Source organism: Pelodiscus sinensis, chromosome 33 (assembly GCF_049634645.1).
Source record: "Pelodiscus sinensis isolate JC-2024 chromosome 33, ASM4963464v1, whole genome shotgun sequence".
Lineage (NCBI taxonomy): Eukaryota > Metazoa > Chordata > Testudines > Trionychidae > Pelodiscus > Pelodiscus sinensis.
This window is the reverse complement of record NC_134743.1, coordinates 2,627,339-2,651,525: the sequence shown is the minus strand read 5'-3', so window position 1 is coordinate 2,651,525 and position 24,187 is coordinate 2,627,339. Positions and strand designations below refer to the sequence as shown.

Here is a 24,187-nt window from a genome sequence, read left to right as displayed (position 1 = left end):
CAGCTCCCACCATCTTGCACAGTGCTAGTGATACAGCTGAGTGGTATTTGGTTTGCGCTCTGTATCTCTGTGCTGCCTTCAGTACTCTTGGGGGGTTGTTTTTCAGGAGCATGTGCAAACTCCTCAGTCTGATCTCTCCATGGATAGCCCCTCGCCAAGCAGCAGCCACTCGGCTGGAGATAGCCCAGCACTTTCTGACTCCCCTGCTGTTGGCCATGCTGACATCCCCAAACGCAGAACAGGTAAGGACTCTACCTGGATGTGACTATGTCCTCACTCTCTACCACTTGGAAAGAGTTCCCAAGGACCTATACCTGCACCCTCCCACAGTCCATGGTTCAGCTCACTTTAGGATGGATCACTAGGCTACCCTGCCCTTATTTCCACTGTCAAGGAGGAGCCTGCTGTCTTAGGTCCAATGCAGTCGGGCAGAAGAACAGCATGCCAGTTATAGCTGACTCCCTGGTTCTTCTCCTCAGGGCTCTGGAGAGTCACAGGAGACAGGCTGGGACCCATGGATCACTGATCCCATCGGACAGGACTAGTGAGCTTGGGCTGGGGCTCTGCCTTATCCCTCAGCCTGACTCCACACCAGCAGGGAGTTGTGCCTGCATTCTCCCTAAGTGGCCTCTAGGGCTCTCTATTTTGTTGTCCTGAGTAGCCCCTTTTGTTTTCTTATTCCTCTTTGTGGTTCAGCAAGGGCATTGATGCTAGGCTCTCAGTTCTCCAGCCACTGCTTTTTTTGGACAGAGACATGCATTTCTCTTCCCCTGACCAAGGTTTTTCCAGACTGCACATGATCCTTGCCTGCCTTGAATTATTCCCAGCAAATCAATCTAACCTGAATCTTTGTTTTGCTTGCTTTTTGAAGACTATGAACAAGGGAGATGTTTCAGATTTTGGTGCGGGGGGGAGGGAAGAGAGTGAGAACATGAAGGTGGGGCAGGCTGAGGATAGCCGGTTCTGTAGTGTTACTGAGCCCTGTACAAGTCAAGCAGGAAATTTGGGAGGGAGGCAATTGCATTTGTCCTTCCCCACTCCCCAACACACACACGTGACCTCTTTCTAGAGCCGTGGTCACCTACCAGTTGATCGTGAGGCAGTGTTCCCAGCCCCCCGCTTACTCCCCACCACCTCCAACAAGGAGCCCGTGCTGGCGCTACAGCCTCCCACAAAAATAGTGCTAGCTCCAGCTTCGTGCGGCATGAGGGGGAAGTCCTGAGGTTGTGTGCCAGATCTGGCCTGGAGCCTCAGGACACCCCCCTGTCTCCACGCCCACAACAGCGCATGTGCTTTCTTGTCTTCACTTCCTTCCCCATGTTCCAGGAAGACGGTGAGGGGGTAGTTAAGATGGTGCTGTACAATTTGGAGTGGCTGGAGTTCATAAAGGACCACACATGCGCTTCTTCCAGCGCTGTATGCAGATCCTACCCCAGAGATCCTCATCCCTGGAGACCCCCAGGAACAGGCCGAGCTGCCCCTGCCCCTTCTCTGGCCAGACCGCCACCAGCACTGTGCTCCCTGGCCAGACCTCCCACCAGCATCCTACTCCTGCCCCCTCCCTCCTGGCCAGACACCTACCCCAGCTTGATTTTTGTGCCCAATTTTCCACCCAGATTCTGCATCCCAATCCCACTCACTGGGAACCCTGTCCCACACACTGGATCCCTCATTTTTGGCCCTAGCTCAGAGAGTAGAGGGGCCCACAAAATCCACTAACCCTGGAACCTCAGAAGAGTTAATCTGACCTGAGGTTTTGAACCTCAGTCCTACTTATCCTCCCCAGGGGGCTAGAGTGCCAGGGGAGTGAAGTGTCTCAGTTGGGGCCACATCAGTGAGGCTTGGGTTTTTTTGAGGGATTTTTTTTTCATCTCACTTGTGTGATCCCTGACTGATTTTTTTTCTATGGGTCAGTGGCCCCTGACCCAAAACAGGTTCTCTGCCCTTCCCATAAATAAAAATAATACTGAAATGTTTTGTGTTGGACATAATATTTTATTTAAAAAAGAAGCCTGGCCAACAAGCCCCCAGCTGGGGCCAAGCCTGCGTCTGGCCACAGCATCATAACACTCCTGCACCCCCCAGCCCTGAGGCCATCACACATCTGAACCCTCTGCTCTGAGCCCTTTACCTTCCCAAAGTCCTGCACCACCCATCTCCCCAGTCTTGTGCCACAAGACTCCTATACCATCCACACACTGCAAACCTGTGCCCTGAGCCCATCATACACCCAGCACCTCCTGCCCTTAATCCTTCATATACCCCAGCCCAAACTCCTGCACCCCTACATCCACAAGCCTGCGGCTTGTTCCAGCACCCCAACTTTCCACCTAACCTGACACACTCCAGCCTGGAGTCCCCTCTCTGAGCCAGCATCCCTTTCTCTACCTCCTTCTGCACTCATATTCCCTCCCAGAGCTTGCGCCTCTCACCCTTCCCTCATCCAAATCCTTCATTCCTATCCCAGAGCTCGCACCTCCTGTCTCAACCTAGTGAGAGTGAGTAAGGGCTGGGGACAGCAAATTATGGAGAGTTTGGGGCCTCAAGAAGTGGGGTCTTGGGGAGGGGATGGGGTAGATCTTGGCTTGCCTTGACATTTAAAAAGTGGTCTCGTGTGTAAAAAAGTTGGAGACCACTGTTCTAGTGCAACTAAGGAAAAGTCTTACTTTTTTTGGCAGGTAACTTAGCAGTTAGGAAAGACTAACGTCCAACCTAAACCTCCCTTGCTGCAGTTTAAGCTCATTGCTTCTTGTCCTATCCTTGGAGGCCAAAGAGAATGATTTTTCTCCTCTTCCTTGAGACACCCTTTTAGATACCTGAAAACTGCTATCATGTCCCTTCTGTCTTCTCCTTTCCATACTAAACAGGCCCTTTAAATTCTTTCAGTCTTCCCTCATAGCTCATGTTCTCTAGACCCTTAATCATTCTTGTTGCCCTTCTCTGGATCTTCTCCAATTTCTCCACCTCTTTCTTGAAATGTGGTGCCCAGAACTGGACACAATACTCCAATTAAGGTCTTGTCAGCGCAGAGTAGAGCGGAAGAATGAGTTCTCATGTCTTGCTCACAACACTCCTGTTAATGCATCCCAAAATCATGTTTGCTTTTTTTGCAACAGCATCACACTGTTGACTCATGTTTAGCTTGTCGTCCATTATGACCCCTATATCCCTTTCTGCATTACTCCTTCTTAGACTGTCGCTTTCCATCCTGAATGTGTGAAATTGATTGTTCCTTCCTAAGTGGAGTATTTTGCATTTTTCCTGATTAAACTTTATCTTATTTACCTCAGAGTATTTATCAAATTTGTCCAGATCATTTTGAATTATGACCTTGTCCTCCAAAGCAATTGCAACCCCTCCCAGCTTGGTATTATCTGCACACTTATGAGCATACTCTCTATGCCAATATCTAAATCAGGGCTATTAAACTTTGGTAGCCCCAGGGGACACAGTGAAACTCACAAGCACATGCCAAGGGCCTCAACTTAAGTGTGGTTGCATATACATGCAAATAGCTTCTTTCACACTGACAGGCATGAATACAAAGATTAAGGCAAGAGTACAGACTATGCAAGCCCCATTTAAGTCAGTTCTGCTGATATTAATAAAATGCAATATTTACCAGATTTCCACCCATATGACATTATTTTTAATGAGTAATGACAGTCCAGGAATTTAACTACTAAAATGCATATAAACAGAAGACCATTATATTGACTAGCCATTGTGGAGCGTGTTTCCAGTGGAGGCCATGTTCAAAGGATCCCACCTGCGAGCCACCTGTTGACCCCCACATAAACCCAAACCACACCACGAGCCGCAAACAAACGGGCTGCAGGCCACGTGATGAGTAGCCCTGATCTAAATTGTTGATGAAGATATTGAACAGAACTGGTCCCAAAACAGACCCCTGCAGAACTCCACTTGTTATGCCCTTCCAGCATGATTGTAAACTGTTAATAATTACTCTCTGAGAACCATTATCAAGCCAGTTATGTACCCACCTTATAGTAGCCCCATCTAAGTTGTATTTGCCTAGTTTATTGAGAAAAAGATCATGCAAGACAATATCAAATGTCTTACTAAAATCTAGGTATACCACATCCATCGTGTCTCCCTTATCCATAAGATCCGTTATCCTATCAAAGAAAGCTATCAGATTGGTTTGACATAATTTGTTCTTTACAAATCCATGCTGGCTGTTACCTATCACCTTATTATCTTCTAGGTGTTTGCAAATGAATTCCTTAATTACTTGCTCCATTATCTTTCCTGGCACAGAAGTTAATCTGACTGGTCTGTAGTTTCCTGGGTTGTTCTTATTTCCCTTTTTATAGATGGACACTGTATTTGCCCTTTTCCAGTCTTTTGGAATCTCTCCTGTCTTCCATGATTTTTCAAAAATGATAGCTAGAGGCTCAGATAACTTCTCTATCAGCTCCTTGAGTATTCTAGGATGCATTTCATCAGACCCTGGTGACTTGCAGACATCAGGCTTTTCTAAGTGATTTTTAACTTGTTCTTTTTTTATTTTATCTTCTAAACTTGCCCTCTTCCCACTAGCATTCACTGTTAGGCATTCCTTCATCATCAGACTTCTTGGTGAAGACGGAAAGAAAGAAGTCATTAAGCACCTCTACCATTTTCAAGTTTCCTGTTACTTCTTCTCCCTCCTCGCTGAGCAATGGCCTACCCTGTCCTTGGTCTTCCTCTTGCTTCTAATACATTTATAGAATGTCGTTTTGTTTCCCTTCATTTCTGTAGCTAGTTTGAGTTAGTTTTGTGCCTTTACTTTTCTAATCTTGCCCCCGCATACCTGTATTGTTTGCTGATATTCATCCTTTGTAATTTGTCCTAATTTCCACTTTTTATATGACTCCTTTTTGATTTTTAGATCATGCAAGATCTCCTGGTTAAGCCAAAGCGGCCTTTTGCCATACTTTCTATCTTTCCTACACAGTGGAATAGCTTGCTTTTTGGGCCTTTAATAATGTCCGTTTGAAAAACTGCCAACTTTCTTCAGCTGTTTTCCCCCTTAGTCTTGCTTCCCATGGGACCTTATGTACCAGCTCTCTGAGTTTACCAAAATATGCCTTCCTTCTGCCCCCAAATCATTCAGACTTCAGTGTTCACGAGGGTCCTGATCTTGCGTGCCTACCTGTTCTCATTCTCAGAGGGGCTGATCACCCAAACTCCACTGAAGTCAGCTGGATAATTGGCTTTAGGTGCCCTGCATGATGCTCAGAGGGGCCTCTGGATAAGTTTGGCCTCATTGGGTGCTAAACGTCACTGTGCTGGCCTTGGCTTGCTCTCTGTAACCCTGTGTTACTCTTGCACCTCGGCACCTGTGCACCTCTGGACTCCACACACCCCTTTTTCCTATAGCTTGTCCTGGTCTAAGGGCTCAGAGCTGACTCCAGAGACCCTTTCCAGTATCTTACAAGAGACTGACTCTAATCTCTACTCCTCAGCTCGCAAACAGATCCCCAAACGCAAAATGGAGCTGACAATCAGTAGAGAGAACAACAGCCATGAGGAGCCAACTGCCAAGAGATGGCGAGAGCAACAAGGTGAGACTGTGCCAGCAAATAGTCTGGGAATGCAGAATCTTGGACTTCCCTTCCCTGGGTATTTCCTGCTGCTTTCCAGAAGGTCCCGCTGCCAGTGATGCCCAGGAACTGTCTTTCCTGGCTGCAGGTTCATTTGCATGACCTTTTCTTGGGGTCCTTGACCTGAATATACTCGTACACAGGAGCCTTTATTGCCTTACCATACCTGCAGCCAGGAGGTGGCAGCAGTAAACTTGCTGTGTGCATCTGGTAGAGTAGTGGATATCAACATTTCCTGACTACTCCTTTCAGGAGTATGATTTATCTTGCATAGCCCCAAGTTTCACCTCACTTATGACTTGCTTACAAAATCAGCCATAACTGAAGTACTATTCTTGGAAAATGGCTTGTTTTCTCATTTTTATCATATAATTATAAAATAAATCAATTGGAATATAAATACTGTACTTGTAGCTGTCTGTAGTGTATGGAGCTGTATAAACAAGTTATTGTATGAAATTTTAGTTTGGACTGATGTGACTAGTACTTTTTATGTAGCCTGTTGTGAAACTAGCAACTGTATAGTTAAGTTGATGTACCCCATAGAGGACTTCTGCCTATCACCAGAGTATGCATATGCTTGGTTGAAAACCGCTGCAATAGAAGCCATTCTCTGGGATTGACTCTCACTCCTTATCCCCAGCTACATGGGTCAGTAGGATGCCAGAACATGGGGTCTCTGTGCCATATGTATCTGATTGGTTGTACATTTGTGTTCTGCTGCAGGTCCAGGAGATGAGGCAGGCAGGGGAGCAAAGAAAGAGAAAGATGTGGAAATGCAAGAGGTGAAAGGTCAGCATTCTGAGATGGAAATGGCTGAAGATAATGACACTTTGAAAGAGGTGGCTGTGAACAAGGGAGAAGACAGAGGTGAAGGGGGAATCCAGAAGCAGCCCGAACCACCCCAGACCACCAGAGCCATCTCCAGCTTCTTTGGTGAGTGTGGAGGAAGTGTAGCCACATGGTCTCAGAACCCCTAGCATGGGGTGGGGGCTGGACTTGGTGAGCCAGTTTCCAGAATAAGGCATAATCATTCACTCCCTTGTCTGCCACTCTCAGCTTTGTGTCCAACGCAGGACACAGTATAGCTGCAACAGAGCTTCCTCCCCTGTATATGAACTCAGCCTCTAGTACGTGGGGTCAGACTATCGCCAAATGAGCTCTTTGATCTGGAGTTTCCATATAGGAAATGACCTCAGGTTGTCTCCCACCCCCCTCTTCCCATACCTCCCATACCCTATCTCTGCAGAGCAGGGGAGTGGAGACAGGGGTTCAGGAGCAGGAGAGCTGCTGCAGTCTGAACAACCAGCCTTCTGGTGTGTTAGTGCCTTAAAGAGACAGCATATGGTCAGACTCCATAAACTTACCCTGCAGCCAATGCGCACATTGTTTGCATGTGTCTTATATGTACAGTTTGTCTCTCTCACACACTATGCATACACTCTGTCTCTGACACACTCACCACCCAATACATATTTGCGGTGGTGTTGTCACATGAGGGCGCTGTGATCCGGTTGATCAAGCCATATTCCAATGTGCATTTGGTTCAACATTCACAGAACGAAAGAGTCTTCCACAGTATCTTACACATACCTTTAACAAGTTTTATTGCATGCAATTTAGGAGCAGTTTTAAAAGCTCTATATGTATATGTATATTTAGTACTAAGCAATTAAAACAGCATTAAAAGACATTAAAAGGTATCACAAGTATTAAAAGGTATTAAAAGCAATATTTAAATGGAATAATTAACAATCTACATCTAATCCTTAACCCAATTTAGCAGCCTAATTCTTAAATCAATTTAACACACACACACACACTCACACACACACACACACACACACACACTCACCCTCTGGAGCTAGCCAGACCCCATGTAATGTTGGTTAATTTGGTTGAGGCGGAAGTCCGATGTGCACGTCACGCCAATATGCCGAATCAATGGACTCCAACTTGTGGGGCAAAATGGTGTGGTATATATCCCCTCGGCAGGGGCCAGTCCAGTGGGATGCCATCCACTGGTGGCACACAGTCCAGGTGGGGTGATGTCCGTTAGTGATACCCCCTTCTTCTTACTGGTGTGTCCATGACCAATCCAGAAACACCCGGTTTTTGTACCACCCAAGTTTTCTTGTCTCACCACGAGTGAGAAACAATGGTCTGTCCTTGGTTAGATTCTTCCCTTGTTCTTTTTTCTTATCTGGAAATGCTGGAAACACTACCTCAACATACATACACAGTTCTTTTATTTCACACAGTCCTTTTTCTTGAAGTTGTAAACAAGTCCACAATCCTCCAAGGCTCTTGTCTGGACCTCAGCATGGCCTCTCTTCAGTTCATTTACTGTTAATTCACTCATGCTAACTATTCACACTACCCATGATTCGTGACAGTGTTACTTCTTGGTACTTCATGCATATATATTCTCTGTAATATTATCCTTTCTAAATAGTGTTGTTTTAGTTTCTGGACTGGTCTGTGGTTTTCATAATTTTATTTCTCTTATGCTTACAGTTAACTTTTTGAGTCGTGAGTTTGAAAATGCCTAACCTGTCCTGGCTGGAGTAATTGCTATGGCAACTTTTTAAAATGTATATTATATTTAGGCTTTTTGTTTGCACTGATAGTGATCATCGACACATTACCTTGATTTTAGTGCAAGGTTTTGGGCATAACAAAATTAATGGATGGAAATTTAGAGGGAACTTTGGTCCTGGATAAGGGCAAGGAGTCATCCTGAACCCCAGGATAAGCAAATCTGGGGGAGGGGTCCTGAATCTGGGTGGATCTGGTGGTGGGTGTGGAGAACCAGGGCATGCAGGACCAGGAGAGAGGGGCCTAATGTTAAAGGTTCCCTGTCGGTGTCTGTTCTGCAGACAGGTGGGCCTGCTTTCCCTCAGTGAATAAAGTGCTGTGTGTTGGCCCTTTGAATCCCACACAGCCCCCAAGAAGGCGCCAGTGGAAAAGGAAGGAAAGGAAGATAAACATGCAGCAGTGGAGCCACCATCTGTCCCAACTAGCTCAATGACAGCAAGCAGTGATGGGAATGATGGCAGAGCTGGCAGGTAGGGAGCTGTGGCCATGGAGCATCTCCTTTACCTGGGGCTGTGCTCCACCCATGCAGTGGGAGCAGACACATTATTGGACAATACCTGTATGGAATGGCACTCCCTAGAAGGGGCAGTAGCCTTCTCCCTACTTCTGGCAATCATGACCCCTTTTGGGGACAGTATGAGGCAGCATCAAGTTAAGTGTCCCCCCACCACCACTCTGCTACCCACGAAATACAATTCTTGCAAAGGCAACATGTCCCAACCAACACATGCTCTAGGCTGCGTCCGGGCCTGTGTGTGCACACAACTTTCTGTGACATAGCAGCTTTCCCCATGGGGGCATTGGCGCAGATGGGTGCCTATTTGATCCATGTGGTAATGGTGTCTATACCTACCCATGCTGGGTTCCCTCGCTGGAGATGCTAGTGCAAGTGAATTGTTGGAATACTCCCAATAACACCAGTGCAGTGGAGCCTGTGTACTGGGCTTGATGACTTCCTGTCTCTCTGGCTTTGTGTTTCTTCCAGTTTCTCCAAGCTAGCTGTGCCAGTGGACCCCATGGAGTACAATCCTTCGAAGAGCAGCTACAATCCATTCCAGGATGCCTGCTGGGGGCATGGTCAGAGGTGAATAGTCCATGAAGAAGAGGGCAGTGCTCCCTTATGAAGCCTGCAAGCTCTGCTCCTTGTGGGGGTAGAAGAAATGTAACAGGAGATGCACACCAGAGTGCTTTTCCTGCCATCAGGGCTCTTTCCAAATCATAGTAGGGAAGTAAAATTCTGTTTTACTAGTTAAAGAATACATTTAACAAGTTAACTAGTTAACCAATTAAAGGGGGGTTGGGCAGGGGGTGACCTGGCCTGCCATGAGCAGGGGCTGCTCCAGTCCTGCATCAGCCTCTCTCTCTGATGGGCCTCAAGCAGCCCTCTGGCTGCAATACACAGGGAATTGCTCCAGCCCCCACTGGCTAACTGGAACTGGTAAGCATCACCCTTTAAGGATGATGCTTACTAGTAAATCCCTAAATCACAGATCTGTCCCCATTCTCCTTTGTGCCACATCTGGTCTCAGCAGAGTGCCTGTACTGGGAAGGGGAAGCACCGGACTGGGCCTAAAAAGCTGAAGGAGAAGTGATGGGACTTTGAAACGGGAAAGTACGAGGGCTTGTGTTCCATTGAGATTCATCTGTGAGATCTCCTAAAGCAGACAGATCTGCACTGTGAACCTTGGGTGTGGCACCTTAGTCTGATGGCCTGGCCTGATCCAAAGCTCTGAGTTTGTCACGCTTGCAGGTACAGCAAGCTCCTTGGGTAAAGGGATGGGATTGCTGAACTAGGTAATAGGCCTAGGAACATGAAGAGAGCTGACAGGAGGGCGGACAACAGAACCCTGGAGTCCTGGTTCCCAGCTGCCTGAGTTCCAGCCACTAGACCCTCTGCTAGGGTCAGGAAAAGAACTTAGGAGTTGTGGCTCCATCCACACTGCTCTCCATACCAGTCCTAAATCATAGGGAGAGAGCATGTGCTGGGGTGCTGCTTTTGAGCAGGCTTGTGTGTGTGTCTCTCTGCAGGGTCCCCTACCTGGCTGTGGCTCGGACCTTTGAGCGGATCGAGGAGGTGTCTGCCCGGTAAGACCCCCACTGTGCTGCTTGTGTCTGGACTACTAGGCTGGGTTGGCAGTGGGTGACACTCTTCCACCATTCTGTGTATGTGTTCCAGACTGAAGAACATTGAGACCCTGAGCAACCTCTTCCGCTCAGTGATCGCCCTGTCGCCGTCCGACATCCTGCCCTGCATCTACCTCTGTCTTAACCGCCTGGGCCCTGCCTACAAGGGTCTGGAGCTGGGCATTGGCGAGACCATCCTCATGAAGGCTGTTGCACAGGCAACAGGTGCGCACCAAACAGCAGTCTCCTAGCTGTGCTATGGCCTTCAACCCTATTGACTGGGTATAGATTGTGCAGCTCCTCGGTGGGTTCCTGGCCATACTGCAGCTTTCCACCTGCTTATAGGCATGATGGCACTGGCATAGGGTATGCTCACTTTGACTTACCACAGTAGCCAATAGTGTACCTACCTGCCAAGATCCAACGCTGTCTCCCAGTAAGCATCCTCCTTCCCAGAGCACATGACGCCAGGTGCTGTTGGTGCTGGTCTCTCTGTGTCTCCAGACTCAGTCTCCCTTTAGGGTGCTAGGGCTGAGATTTTCCAATTAAGCACTGACACATGCACAGGCTGCACTGTGGTTGTAGTTGCACTGACTTGTATGTTGGGAGAGTTCCTGGTGTGTGTAATAGGTTGAGGGTGTGACAGCCTGGCTGGGAAATCCCTTCTGTTTTTGTAGTCTGAAGAGGCCAGACTGCAATTCTAAGGGGCTGCTCCCAGCACTGCCTGTGTCCTGCCATTGCCTGCTTTAGGCACATCCAGAGGGAAATAGTCCTCAGCATCCAGTTATGGAGAGATCAGGGCCCTAAACTTGACCTGGCCCTCCCTGGGGCCTGGGCATCCCCAGCTTGCACTGAGCAGCAGGCCTGCTCGTTGGGGAATAGCAGAGGGGTGGGGGAAGAAGGTCAGGCCAGTCATGTCCTGGGGGCATTGTGGTGTGGTGGGTTAGCTGCCAGCTTGGGAACCTCCCTTTCTCCTTGTTGCCTGCAGGCCGCCAGCTGGATCAGATCAAAGCCGAGGCCCAGGAAAAGGGGGATCTGGGCTTGGTAGCCGAGAGCAGCCGTAGCAACCAGCGCACCATGTTCACGCCGCCCAAGCTGAGTGCTGCCGGGGTCTTCAGCAAGCTACAGGAGATTGCCAGGATGACAGGAAGTGCTGTGAGTGGGATTAGGCTGCCTGTGTAGGTGGAGCTGGTGAACTTGGGCCATTGTGACTTGACTTCATGTCCCTTTGGCAGGGCTATAGTCAGTTTTGCCTTGGACATGCAGAGCACTTATGCCTAGAGGGGCTGGCCTTCAGAAGGGGTGAAGTGCACCATGTGTGCCTGGACCTGCCAAAGACTCTTGTCTTGGGGAGGCATGGCTGCCTCCAGGCTGGCTCCTCCTTTCTACATCATGGTTCCTATGTTAGGGTGTTGTCCTGCAACCCATGTAATTAATGAGGAAAGGAGGCTCTATTTGTAATGCAGCCCTTTCCCAAGGGCCTAGCTACAGTGTGGACAAGATTGGCTTGGGGAGAAGATAGGCAAAGGGAATGGAGACCATGTGGGAGCAAAAGGCAAAGCAGAGGTTGTAGCGATCAGCCAGGCTGGGGATGCTGTAGCACCCCCTGGCCCCATGTGTGTTTAGCCCAGGCTTGACTCAGTTGGGCTGTCTGTCCTTCCCCCTCCCCCACCAGTCAATGAACAAGAAGATTGACATCATCAAAGGGCTGTTTGTGGCCTGCCGGCACTCGGAAGCTCGCTACATCACTCGGTGAGTCATGCTGTCCCTCCTGCCTCCCAGGGCCTGGCAAGGCCACTGTCAGGTCACCATGCCATTGCTGCAGCCAGAGTTGCTCACCATGGCTCTGCCAGAATCTTCCAGCCGAGTCCTGAGCTCTCCACAGCTCTGCTGCTATCTCTGGGTCTCAATCTGCAGCAGGTTGTTGTCACAGCCCTGCACTCTACCCACCTGCAGCTCTGCCAGTGCTCCTCAGTCCCACTCACAACCTATTGCTATCCCAGCCTTGGAATCCCTGCCTCCCCCAGCTCTGCCAGTACCCTTCAGTCAGGACCTGCAGCCACCTGTTGTACCAGCTCTGCTGGCTCCCTCAATCCCTATGGTCATACTACTGCTGTTCCAGCCCTTATCTCCCCTTCACCCCTCCTGCCAGCTCCATCAGTGCCCCTCAGTCCTGAACCATAGCCCTGTGATGTCTCTTTCTTCTTCGCTTGTGTATTCCAGGTCCCTGGGTGGGAAGCTTAGGATTGGGCTGGCGGAGCAGTCAGTGCTGTCAGCCATTGCCCATGCTGTGTCTCTCACTCCCCCAGGACAAGGTGAGTTCATGGAGCAAGGTGTTGTGGAGCTGGGTACCCTGGTAGGAGCTGTATGTGAATGGGAAGTGATGTATGCTTCTCTTGCAGCATTTCCCCCAGAGGTGCTGGATGCTGGCCAGGGCAAATCTGCAGAGGCACGCAAAGCCTGGCTGGAGGAGCAGACTCAGACCCTCAAACAGACTTTCTGGTGAGTGCCATCCTTACCCATACCAAGGTGGGGGCAGAGCCACAGCCACATAGAGTTCTTTACACCAAGCCTTGCATCTGTGTCTGCAGGACTCCCCAGAGGTGGTGATAGGGACCCAGCATTGTGCTCTGGAGATGGCATGTAGGGTGAGCAGTGGGCCAGCCTGACTGTCCAGAGGCTCTGCTGCTCTTGGAGCATTGAGTAGGTCAGCATGGCCTTGCTTGGGGAGCTAGTCTGTATCTCCAGCACTGTTGGTGTAAGGGCTGGGCAGGCTGTGGCAGGGCAATGTTCTCCTGTTTGTGAACAGGAGCAGCAAACAGGAGTTTTGAGAAGGAGTTTGGAAGGGGAGTGGGTAGGGGCCAAGGTACGCTTGCCATTCGTTATAGTTTAGTTTAAAGGTTTTAAATCAGGAAGTTTTGATTAACTAGAAACCTTATCAATAACCTAGGTAGCTGTAGGAGAGAATGCAGGCAGAAGCCCAGCAGCAGAGGGGGGGCTATCCTGTTTATTGCACTCAGTATAGCATGTATGATTACCTGCCCTATGGGCAGGTGGCATATGTGTGCATTCGGTGCAAGGAGCTCCTGGCCCTCAGAGACCATGTACGGGCTTTGGAGGCCAGGGTGGCTGAACTGGAGGAGCTGAGGGAGGCAGAGAGATACGTAGATGAAGCCTTCCGAGATACTGTAGAAGTGTCCCACCTTCGGTCAAATAGCCCCAGTGCTGTTAAGGAGGATGAAAGGCTCAGGGAAGGAGAGCAGTCAGTGGGAGCAGAGGGAAACCTTCCCATAGCTGGGACCCTCCTTCCAGATGTTGGGGTATCCCCTCGCACTGAGATTACCTCTCCAAGGAAGGGTATTCCAGTCAGTAGGAAAAGGAAGTTGTTATTAATGGGAGATTCGATCATTAGAAATGTAGATAGCTGGGTTTGCGATGACCGGGAGAACCATATGGTGACTTGCCTGCCTGGTGCGAAGGGTGTGGATCTCTTGAGGCATCTAGATAGACTTATGTGTAGTGATGAGGAGGAGCCGGTGGTCATGGTACATGTAGGTACCAATGACATAGGAAAGGGTAGCAGAGACGTCCTGGAGGCCAAATTTAGGCTGCTAGGAAAGAGACTAAAATCTAGGATCTGTATGGTGGCATTCTCAGAAATGCTTCCAGTTCCACATGCAGGGCCGGGTAGGCAGGCAGAGCTTCAGAGTCTCAATGCGTGGATGAGACAATCGTGTAGGGAGGAGGGGTTTAGCTTTATAAGGAACTGGGGAAACTTTTGGGATGGGGGGGAGCCTATACAGGAAGGATGGGCTCCACCTAAACCATAGTGGATGCTGGCACTTAACATTAAAAAGGTCACAGAGCAGTTTTTAAATTAAGAAATGGGGGGAAAGCCAGTTGATGTGGAGGAGCATGTGGATTGGACAGAGACGTTTCTTAGAGGAGAGACTATTGATAGAGATTCTCTAGGTTTTAGTCAGGAGGACAGGATGGATGAGGATAAAGTATGGGCCAGATCAGACAAAAAACATTCACATAAAAAAAGAATGACACATCAGAAAAGGGCAGACAACTAAACAGTGACAAATTTTTAAAGTGCTTGTACACAAATGCTAGAAATCTAAAATAATAAGATGGGTGAACTAAAGTGCCTCATGTTAAAGGAGGATACTGACATAATAGACATCACAGAAACCTGATGGAGTGAGGACAATCAATGGGACACAGTTATTCCGGGGTACAAAATATATCGGAAGGACAGACCAGGTCGTGCAGGTGGGGGAGTGGCACTATATGTGAAAGACAATTTAGAATCAATTGAAGTAAAAATCTTAAATGAATCAACATGTTCTATAGAATCGCTATGGATAGTAATTCCCTGCTCTAATAAGAATATAACAGTAAGGATCTATTATCGACCACCTGACCAGGACAGTAGTAGTGACTATGAAATGCTAAAGGAGATTAGAGAGGCTATCAAAATAAAGAACTCAATAATAGTGGGGGATTTCAACTATTCCCATATTGACTGAGTATATGTCACCTCAGGACGAGATGCAAAGACAAAATTTATTGATATCTTAAACGATTGCTTCTTGGAGCAGCTGGTACAAGAACCCACAAGGGGAGAGGCAGTTCTCGATTTAGTCCTGAGTGTTGCACAGGATCTGGTCCAAGAGGTTACTATAACAGGACCGCATAGAAATAGAGACCATAATATAATAACATTTAACATTCCTGTGGTGGGAAGAACACCTCAGCAGCCCAACACTGTGGCATTTAATTTCAAAAAGGGGAACTATGCAAAAATGAGGAGGTTAGTTAAACAGAAACTAAAAGGTACAGTGACTAAAGTAAAATCCCTGCAAACTGCATGTAAATTTTTCAGACACCATAATAGAGGCCCCAAATTAAAAAACATAGAAGAACTAAAAAAGAGCCACCGAGGCTTAACAACCATGTAAAAGAATCAGTGAGAGATTAAAGGACATCTTTTAAAAAGTGGAAGTCAAAGCCCAGTGAGGTAAATAGAAAGGAGCATAAACACTGCCAAATTAAGTGTAAAAATGTAATAAGAAAAGCCAAAAAGGAGGTTGAAGAACAGCTAGCCAAAAACTCAAAAGGTAATAAAATGTTTAAGTACATCAGAAGCAGGAAGCCTGCTAAACAACCAGTGGGGCCCCTGGACGATCGAGATCCAAATGGAGCACTTAAAGACGATAAAGTCATTGTGGAGAAACTAAATGACTTCTTTGCTTCAGTCTTCATGGCTGAGGATGTTAGGGAGATTCCCAAACCTGACCTGTCCTTTGTAGGTGACAAATCTGAGGACTTGACACATATTGAAGCGTCATTAGAGGAGGTTTTGGAATTAATTGATAAACTTAACAGTAACAAGTCACCAGGACCAGATGGCATTCACCCAAGAGTTCTGAAAGAACTCAAATGTGAAATTGCAGAACTATTAACTATGGTTTGTAACCTATCCTTTAAATCAGCTTCTGTACCGAACGATAGCTAATGTAATGCCAATATTTAAAAAGGGCTCTAGAGGCAATCCTGGCAATTACAGACCGGTAAGTCTAACATCAGTACCGGGCAAATTAGTTGAAACAATAGTAAAGAATAAAATTGTCAGACACATAGAGGAACATAATTTGTTGGGCAAAAGTCAACATGGTTTCTCTAAAGGGAAATCATGTCTTACTAATCTATTAGAGTTCTTTGAAGGGGTCAACAAACGTGGACAAGGGGGATCCAGTAGATATAGTGTACAGGCAGTCCCTGGGTTACGTACAAGATAGGGACTGTAGGTTTGTTCTTAAGTTGAATCTGTATGTAAGTCGGAACTGGCGTCCAGATTCAGCCGCTGCTGAAACTGACCAGCGGCTGACTACAGGAAACCCGAGGCAGAGTTGCTCTGCCCCGGGCTTCCTGGAATCAGCCTCTGATCAGTTTCAACAGGCTGAATCTGGACGCCAGTTCTGACTTACATACAGATTCAACTTAAGAACCCCAGGTATCCCCAAGTCAGCTGCTGCTGAAACTGATCAGCGGCTGATTCCAGGAAGCCCGGGGCAGAGCAACTCTGCCTCAGGCTTCCTGTAGTCAGCGCTGGTCAGTTTCAGCAGCAGCTGACTTAGGGACGCCTGGGGCAGAGCAGCTGGGGTGCTGCTGGGTTGCTCCAGTAGCACCGCTCCTCGGCGTTACTGGACCAATCCACCAGCACCCCAGCTGCTCTGCCCCGGGCGTCCTGATTCAGCCGCTGCTGAAACTGACCAGCAGCGGCTGAATCAGGACGCCTGGGGCAGAGCAGCTGGGTTGGTCCAGTAGCGCCCAGAGCGGCGCTGCGGGACCAACCGGCAGCACCCCAGCTGCTCTACCACAGGCGTCCGGAGAAAAGCCTGGACTGCTGGGGGGGGAGGGCGTACTAGCTGCCCCCCCCAGCAGACCAGGGAGACGCAGGCGGGGGACCAAGACGCACCACCGCGGTCCCGCCGCCCGTGTCCTCCGCGGCTTTGCTCTGCGTCTCCCTGGTCTGCTGGAGACCAGCAGACCAGGGAGACGGGGAGCAAAGCCCCGGAGCACGCCGGCAGTGGGACAGCCGCGGCGCGTCTGGGCTGTCCGCTGCCTGTGCTCCCCGGCTTTGCTCTTCGTCTCCCTGGTCTGTTGGGCTCCAGCAGACCAGGGAGACGGGGAGCAAAGCCGCGGAACACGCCGGCAGCGGGACAGCGGCGGCGCGTCTGGGCTGTCCGCTGCCTGCGTGCTCCGCGGCTTTGCTCCTGGTGTCCCTGGTCTGCTGGAGACGGTCCCCAGCAGACCAGGGGCACCCGGAGCAGCTTTTCTCGCCCCGGAGGTCGAGGTGGCAGGACCGCTGCGCTCTGGGCGGTCCCGCTGCCTGCGAGCTCCGGGGCGAGAAAGCCCCGTTCGTAAGTGCAGATTCGACATAAGTCGGATCCGCGTAACTCGGGGACTGCCTGTACTTAGATTTCCAGAAAGCCTTTGACAAGGTCCCTTACCAATGGCTCTTACGTAAATTAAGTTGTCATGGGATAAGAGGGAAGATCTTTTCATGGACTGAGAACTGGTTAAAAGATAGGAAACAAAGGGTAAGAATAAATGGTAAATTTTCAGAATGGAGAGGGGTAACTAGTGGTGTTCCCCAAGGGTCAGTCTTAGGACCAATCCTATTCAACATATACATGAATGATCTGGGGAAAAGGGTAAACAGTGAGGTGGCAAAGTGTGCGGACAATACTAAACTGCTCAAGGTAGTTAAGACCAAAGCAGACTGTGAAGAACTTCAAAAAGATCCCACCAAACTAAGTGACTGGCCACAATATGGCAAATTAAATTTAATGTGGATAAATGTAAACTAATGCACATTGGGAAAAATAACCCCAACTAGAGACATAATATGATGGGGGGCTAATTTAGCTACAGCTAGTCAGGAAAGAGATCTTGGAGTAATCGTGGATAGTTCTCTGAAGACGTCCACACAGTGTGCAGCGGCAGTCAAAAAAGCAAACAGGATGTTAGAAATCATTAAAAAAGGGATAGAGAATAAGACGGAGAATATCTTATTGACCTTATATAAATCCATGGTATGCCCATATCTGGAATACTGTGTACAGATGTGGTCTCATCTCAAAGATATACTGGCATTAGAAAAGGTTCAGAGAAGGGCAACTAAAATGATTAGGGGTTTGGAACGGGTTCCATAGGAGGAGAGATTAAAGAGACTGGGACTTTTCAGCTTGGAAAAGAGGAGACTAAGGGGGGATACGGTAGAGGTATTTAAAATCATGAGTGGTGTGGAGAAAGTGAATAAGGAAAAGTTATTTACTTGTTCCCATAATATAAGAACTAGGGGCCATCAAATGAAACTAATGGGCAGCAGGTTTAAAACAAATAAAAGGAAGTTCTTCTTCACGCAGCACATAGTCAATCTGTGGAACTCCTTGCCTGAGGAAGTTGTGAAGGCTAGGACTATAACAGGGTTTAAAAAAGAACTAGATAAATTCATGGAGGTTAAGTCCATAAATGGCTATTAGCCAGTATGGGTAAGGAATAGTGTCTCTAGCCTCTGTTTGTTAGAGGGTGAAGATGGATGGCAGGAGAGAGATCGCTTGATCATTACCTGTTCGATTCACTCCCTCTGGGGCACCTGGCATTGGCCGCTGTTGGCAGACAGGGTACCGGGCTAGATGGACCTTTGGTCTGACCCAATATGGCTATTCTTATGTTCTCTCAGCTCTAAGGTTTGTCATCTCAGATATGGATGTAAGCGAGTAGCTAACTATCTGATATGCCTGAGCCTATTGGGTAGTCAAGTCGACTACTCGCTTCCCCCTTCCCTGCCAGCTGCCTCTATATCAGAGGCAGCAGGGGCAGGGAACAGAGCTGGTGCTGGGGGGAGCATTTTAAATGGGAGTGCTGCACAGCTGGAAATTGGCAGAACCAAACCAAGGATGTTTATTTCCCGGGTCTGGGTGGAGAGAGGGGGTGCCAGGGAAATAAGTGCAGATTCAATATAAATCACACAGTAAGGGGGCTTATAGGCCCTGTGATACTCACATGTGTCTGTGCACCACACGCAGGACAAAGGTATCCATGCAAGGCAGGTTTAGACCCTGTGTCCTGGCTAGGCACTCCAGAGCATTCCACTTGGAGCATTTGCTTGCCTGTTATCTCCCCCTCTGCTTCCTTCCTTCCTTCCCCTTCTCTAGCACTGGCTAGTTCCCAGAGAAGGGCTTTAAAATGGCTCCCTAGCCCTTCCCTTGCCTGAGCTCACTTTTGGCTTCAGGCTGGGAGGTCGCAGTCCTTATTTTGTGGCTTGGGGTGGAGATGCTGCTTAGCTCCTGACTCGAGCAGGGGAAAAGGTCTCTGGCTGCTCTTGGAGGACATTTTCCTCCTAGCTCTACTACCCCTTGTGGATTTATTAATGGCTGCATTGGACAGGAGCAGTGATTGGCATTTACTAATGGAAATGGTGCCTGAGTTTTCCACAGGCTCCCAGCATACCCTTGTCCCAGCGGGGCCTGGAGGGGAGAGGCAGATTTTAATTTGAAGTGGCCCCAACTTCAGTTTCCCAGAGTGGATACATTTTAAACTTGCATGCAGAAAAACATGCTGCAAATTAGAACGAACTGAATTAGAAACCAGACCTGGGCTTGCTTACTTAACCCCACAACCCCCAAAATGAATGCCCCGTCTTGCGCCTCAGCCTGGCAAACAAATTTCTCACACTTGCTATAATGTTTAAATTATTGATTCTGTACCTGGCTAACCAAATCCACGGAGGTTGGTTTGTTTGCTTGCACTGGCGCATGGGGAATGAGCCGAACCCCCACTGTTTGTTTTCTTCCTTCTCTCCCCAACCAGGGCTCGCTTACAGCAAAGTGTGCACAGAAGTAGGTTGCAACTGGGAACTTACAGGCAGTGAGCAAGCTGGGAGCGGCAGATTTGCTAGCCCGGCGGGTCACAATCACCCCCCCACCCCTGCCCAACACACCTCACACCCTGATTGATTGGTGACGCTGGGTTTGCAAACGCAGAAAGAGGCAAAGGGAGGGAAGGCACAGGTATCAAAAGAGGCGAAGAGAGGCAGGCAAGGGGTGCAAACCCTGCTCCAGCCCCGGGGAGCTCTAACCTTCCTACTCTGCCTGGTTGTGTGTCAGTAATTTTTCCTGATGTTTCTCTCACTCCATGGAGCTTGCGAGGCAAAAGGGGCATGGACAGGGCTGGCAATTGAGGTCTGGAGAGTCAAGTCTGCACCCTGCCCTCCCCCTTTATCCAGCTGCTCCTTTAGTCTCTCTTCTTTTTTCTTGGTCCTGCCAGTCTGGGACTGCTGCGGCTCTGCATTTTACATACAATAAGATTTAAAATGCAGAGCTGCAGTGGTCCTGGCTCATGCTGGTTGAGGATCTACCCCTGCTGTGGGTTTGCAGTTTAAATGTAGGAGGAGCACGGCTGTGGCTCCTTCTACATTTAAACTGCAGCGGGGGTAGCTCCTGGATCAGTGCGAGCCAGGACAGAACACCTTCCCCATCGACTAATCGTGTAGTCAATATAAATTGTATCAACTTGATTAGTCAATTACCCACCTCTTAAAATCCTTAATCTCCGAGCTTGTGCTGAGGATCAGTCCTCCTCCCCTTCCAAGAACAGTAGTATTTGCTGCCACCTTGCTCTGATCCCTGGCAGCTGGTTCCCCAGGGTGGAGGTGGTGCTCAAAGTGTAGCATTTTTTTATCTCTGTATTGCTTTAAACTGACAAATCTCTTTGAATACCTTCTGGAAGCTGGGCTTTTCCAGGGGTACTAATGGCTGGTGGGTGATGGGCATGGGATCTACACACAACCTTGGCTGGCAGGGTCTGTTCCAGGGAGTGTCAACTTGTATCTGAATTCCTTCCAAAAACACTAAGTGTGTTGCGTGGCAGCACATGGGGCACTCTGGGGATGTGTTGTATCCTGCCTCATCATGCTCCCAGCTCCATTTAGAATACCTTTGACTCTTGTGTAATTGGCAGGTCATGCACCACTTTGATCATCTGTATGTGCACACTGCTCTGTCCTATGGCTCTTTAACCATCTCCCAGTGTGTCTGTCCTTGTGTGGGGTGACCAGTGTTGCTTTGCTAAAGGGGTCATTGCTTTGTGAAATGCACTCTGTTGTGGACTTGAATCCACTCACTGTCAAGAAGTTATGCTCTGTTCCAGTGCTTCTGTGTGTTCATTCTCCTCTGTGTTACTAACTGCAACCTCACTTGATCCATTTAAAGAAACCACACAGTGAGTCCTGCTCTGTAGCCACCTCTCCTAGGAGCTTCTTCCCTGTATCTGCCTTGCAGCTTGTAGTTTGTATTTGTTACCTGTCTGGTTTGAGTGCCATGCAGTACTTCTGAAAAGTGTTTCCTTAAGGTGCAGATGACCTTGGATGCCTTTGCATTTGGAATAGTTGCTTCCGCAAACAAACATGGTTTCCACTACTCACTTTCTTTTGTTTGCTCTTTCTTTCTGCATGCAATATTATCTGCACTCAAGAATGCTACCTGGCTCTTAGGAAGAGCATAGATAAATTGGTCCCCAGCTAGCCTGATTCCCAAGAGCTAGCTTTCTCACCTTGCTCTACACCACACTGAGCTTGGCAGCTGGGTAGAGAAAAAAGGCCTCTTCCGAATGACAATCACACCTGGATCCCAGTGTGGTAGTGACATGTAAATGGCTCTGTGTAGCAGTTTCTGTCCCCTTTCTGGAAGGCACAGTATGGATGCCCTGCTGATCACAGAGAATGCTTCTTGCCAATGTTCCCTCTGATTTTTTTTTTTCTGTCCATGAGCGAAATAAATTTTATGTGCACCAAGGCATGTGCAGATGTGCAGCACCAATAGAAATATATGCTGCCAGCTGTGGGCCACTCTGCTAATCAGCTGGGCGCATTTGAATTTCTTCTGGGCAACCATCTAAGTGCCCAGCTTACAGGTAACACTGCTCCTCATGTCAGATAGGGAATACACTGTGTCCGTAGCCTTAACAGCTCCAGCTGATGCTGGCTGTACGGTGCATTCTCTGTGATGCTCCAAGAGAGAGAGCTACAAAGTGGGAGTCTTCAAAGGTGCCTGGGTCTGGTGGCCTTGTTCCAGAATGGCTTCCCTGGGCTGTTCCATTGATGTCCAAGTACAGCACTGAGGTGGTAGGTGAGATATGGGAAGTTGTTTCAGAAGCACCAGCATTGAGCCAGCTAGAGAGCTCTGTTATCCCAGCTCCTGTAGACTGGGGCTGTGCAAGGTCCTGGTGCTTCCCAGTGGGGCAAAGGGCAGGGAATGAGTCCGTTGGAGACTGGCAGCAGACGTCATCTGTTTTTTGTGTTTCAGTGAGCTGCCTAACTATGACATCATAGTGCCTGTCCTGCTGGAGCATGGAGTGCAGAGCCTGCCACAGCACTGCAAGATCACCCCAGGTACCATCTGCTCCCTGGCGTCACAAGCCCCCACCTAGCACCTCCTGCACCTGCATGTCCCCTGCACTCCATAAACCATCTCCTCCCTCCTACACCCCTCCCTCTGTGTAATAGGCCTGTTTCAATTGTACTCTGGAGCAAAGTCAGTGTGCGCTCTGAACAGTTTGGGGCAGTTGCCACAGACTCCATGGCAGCTGCCTCAACATGGGTATGGCGTGGGGCATTACCAGGGGCCTTGGTGAAGGGCGACAGCAGGGGTCACCCCATCTCAGTGGGAGTCAGAGTGATCTGGAAGCCTGCTCTGCTCCACCCTGATGCCCTCTCCAAGATTCCTGTGTTCTGCTTTACTGCAGCAGCAGGAAGCAGAGTGTCCTGGCCTCAGGGCACTCCACTTCCCACTGCTGCGGAGAAGCAGAGCACAGTAGACTGGGAGAAGATAGTGGAGTAGAGCAGACGTCCAGCTCACTCTTACTCCTTCTGCCATGGTGAGTGCGGCGGAGGGCAGGTCCCATGCCAGGTCTCTCATTGCTCAGGGGAGGGGGTTTCAGGTAAGGAAGCAGGGACAGGATTTGGGGAAGGGTGGAGCAGGGGCGGAAGGGTTTGCGCTGGGCTCTGTGCATGGGCATAGGGGGGATTGTCCCAAACCCCATCCTCTTGTAGGGATGGCCCTGGCACAGCATGCAGTTAGCATGGAGGTCAAGTGAATCACTGTTGTGGGGCAGTACCTAGTATTTGGCTGTGAGGAAGCACTGGTCTGTGGGGCAGGGCCTGGTGTGGTGTGTGTGGAAGGCTTACCTGGCATAGTGGGATGGGGTGAGGCAGCCTGTGCTGCAGGGCAATGCCCGGTGTGTGCAGTGACTTTAGGCCATGGCCCCTGGATGCTGCTACCATCCGTGAACTGATGATCCTGATGCTCCAGTGCATGGTCTCTCTAGGGATCCCGCTGAAACCCATGCTGGCCCAGCCCACCAAGGGTATTGGGGAGGTGCTGAAGCGATTTGAGGAGGCTGCCTTCACCTGCGAGTACAAGTATGATGGAGAGCGAGCCCAGGTAAGGATGTCACACTAAGTCATGGGGAGACGCACTGCCCCCTGCAGCCTCCACTACCTCTCATTGTGCCGCTTTCTGTTCCCAGATCCACATCCTGGAGAATGGAGATGTGCACATCTACAGCCGCAACCAGGAGGACAATACCTCCAAATACCCGGACATCATCAGCCGCATCCCCAAGGTAAGGGGGATTGGAGTGGGGACGTTCAGTAGCTGGGAGGTGCCAACAAGAAGGAACACTTCAAGAGTGGGTGTTCTCCCAAGCAGCAGGAAACAGAATGATGTGGAACAGGAATACAGGCTGGGGCTGCAGTGCTTTTGGCACTATGAGCCAGCCCTCTGTCCTTCTACACATTGACATCCCCTTGTGCAGGTGAAGAAGGGCAATGTGCGGTCATGTATCCTGGACGCTGAGGCTGTGGCCTGGGATGCTGAGAAGAGGCAGATTCAACCCTTCCAGGTCCTTACCACACGGAAGCGAAAGGTGAGGGGACAGTTCCTGTGAAGATGGGCATGGGCTGGTCCCTAGGTAAGCCAGCAAGATGGGAAAGAAAGCAGGACTGGTGGCACAGTGTGGGTGGTGTGTGGAAGAGAGTAGGGCTCACAGGGAGGGACAGAGTAGGGCAGTAACCCCTGCTGCTGTCTGTCTCCTCAGGACGTGGAAGCTGCTGAGATCAAAGTACAGGTGTGTCTGTACGCCTTTGACATGCTGTACCTCAATGGAGAGGTGAGTGTCCTGCCTGTTCACCTTGTCCCCCTGTTGGCCTCATCCCTGCCATCTGTACCTCACTGCAGCCTTCCAAATGCTATCTGCCCCATCTATTCTGTCCCTTCATTTGC

At 49.3% G+C, this 24,187-nt stretch overlaps 1 protein-coding gene across 5 annotated transcripts in view; it reads left to right on the top strand.

The window, feature by feature from the left end:
* LIG1 (DNA ligase 1) overlaps positions 1 to 24,187 on the top strand; it is a 39,432-nt gene that overhangs the window by 2,130 nt on the left and 13,115 nt on the right. For all 5 annotated transcript variants that reach the window (XM_075914369.1, XM_075914368.1, XM_006132991.4 and 2 more), the window contains exons 5-20: positions 107 to 242; positions 5,472 to 5,570; positions 6,336 to 6,545; positions 8,554 to 8,677; positions 9,193 to 9,291; positions 10,236 to 10,292; positions 10,384 to 10,556; positions 11,320 to 11,486; positions 12,007 to 12,083; positions 12,555 to 12,646; positions 12,734 to 12,833; positions 22,211 to 22,296; positions 23,232 to 23,347; positions 23,433 to 23,528; positions 23,721 to 23,831; positions 24,003 to 24,074. In XM_075914369.1, the coding sequence (XP_075770484.1) occupies positions 107 to 242; positions 5,472 to 5,570; positions 6,336 to 6,545; positions 8,554 to 8,677; positions 9,193 to 9,291; positions 10,236 to 10,292; positions 10,384 to 10,556; positions 11,320 to 11,486; positions 12,007 to 12,083; positions 12,555 to 12,646; positions 12,734 to 12,833; positions 22,211 to 22,296; positions 23,232 to 23,347; positions 23,433 to 23,528; positions 23,721 to 23,831; positions 24,003 to 24,074 (1,815 nt within the window). The remainder of the gene's footprint in view (positions 1 to 106; positions 243 to 5,471; positions 5,571 to 6,335; positions 6,546 to 8,553; positions 8,678 to 9,192; positions 9,292 to 10,235; positions 10,293 to 10,383; positions 10,557 to 11,319; positions 11,487 to 12,006; positions 12,084 to 12,554; positions 12,647 to 12,733; positions 12,834 to 22,210; positions 22,297 to 23,231; positions 23,348 to 23,432; positions 23,529 to 23,720; positions 23,832 to 24,002; positions 24,075 to 24,187) is intronic.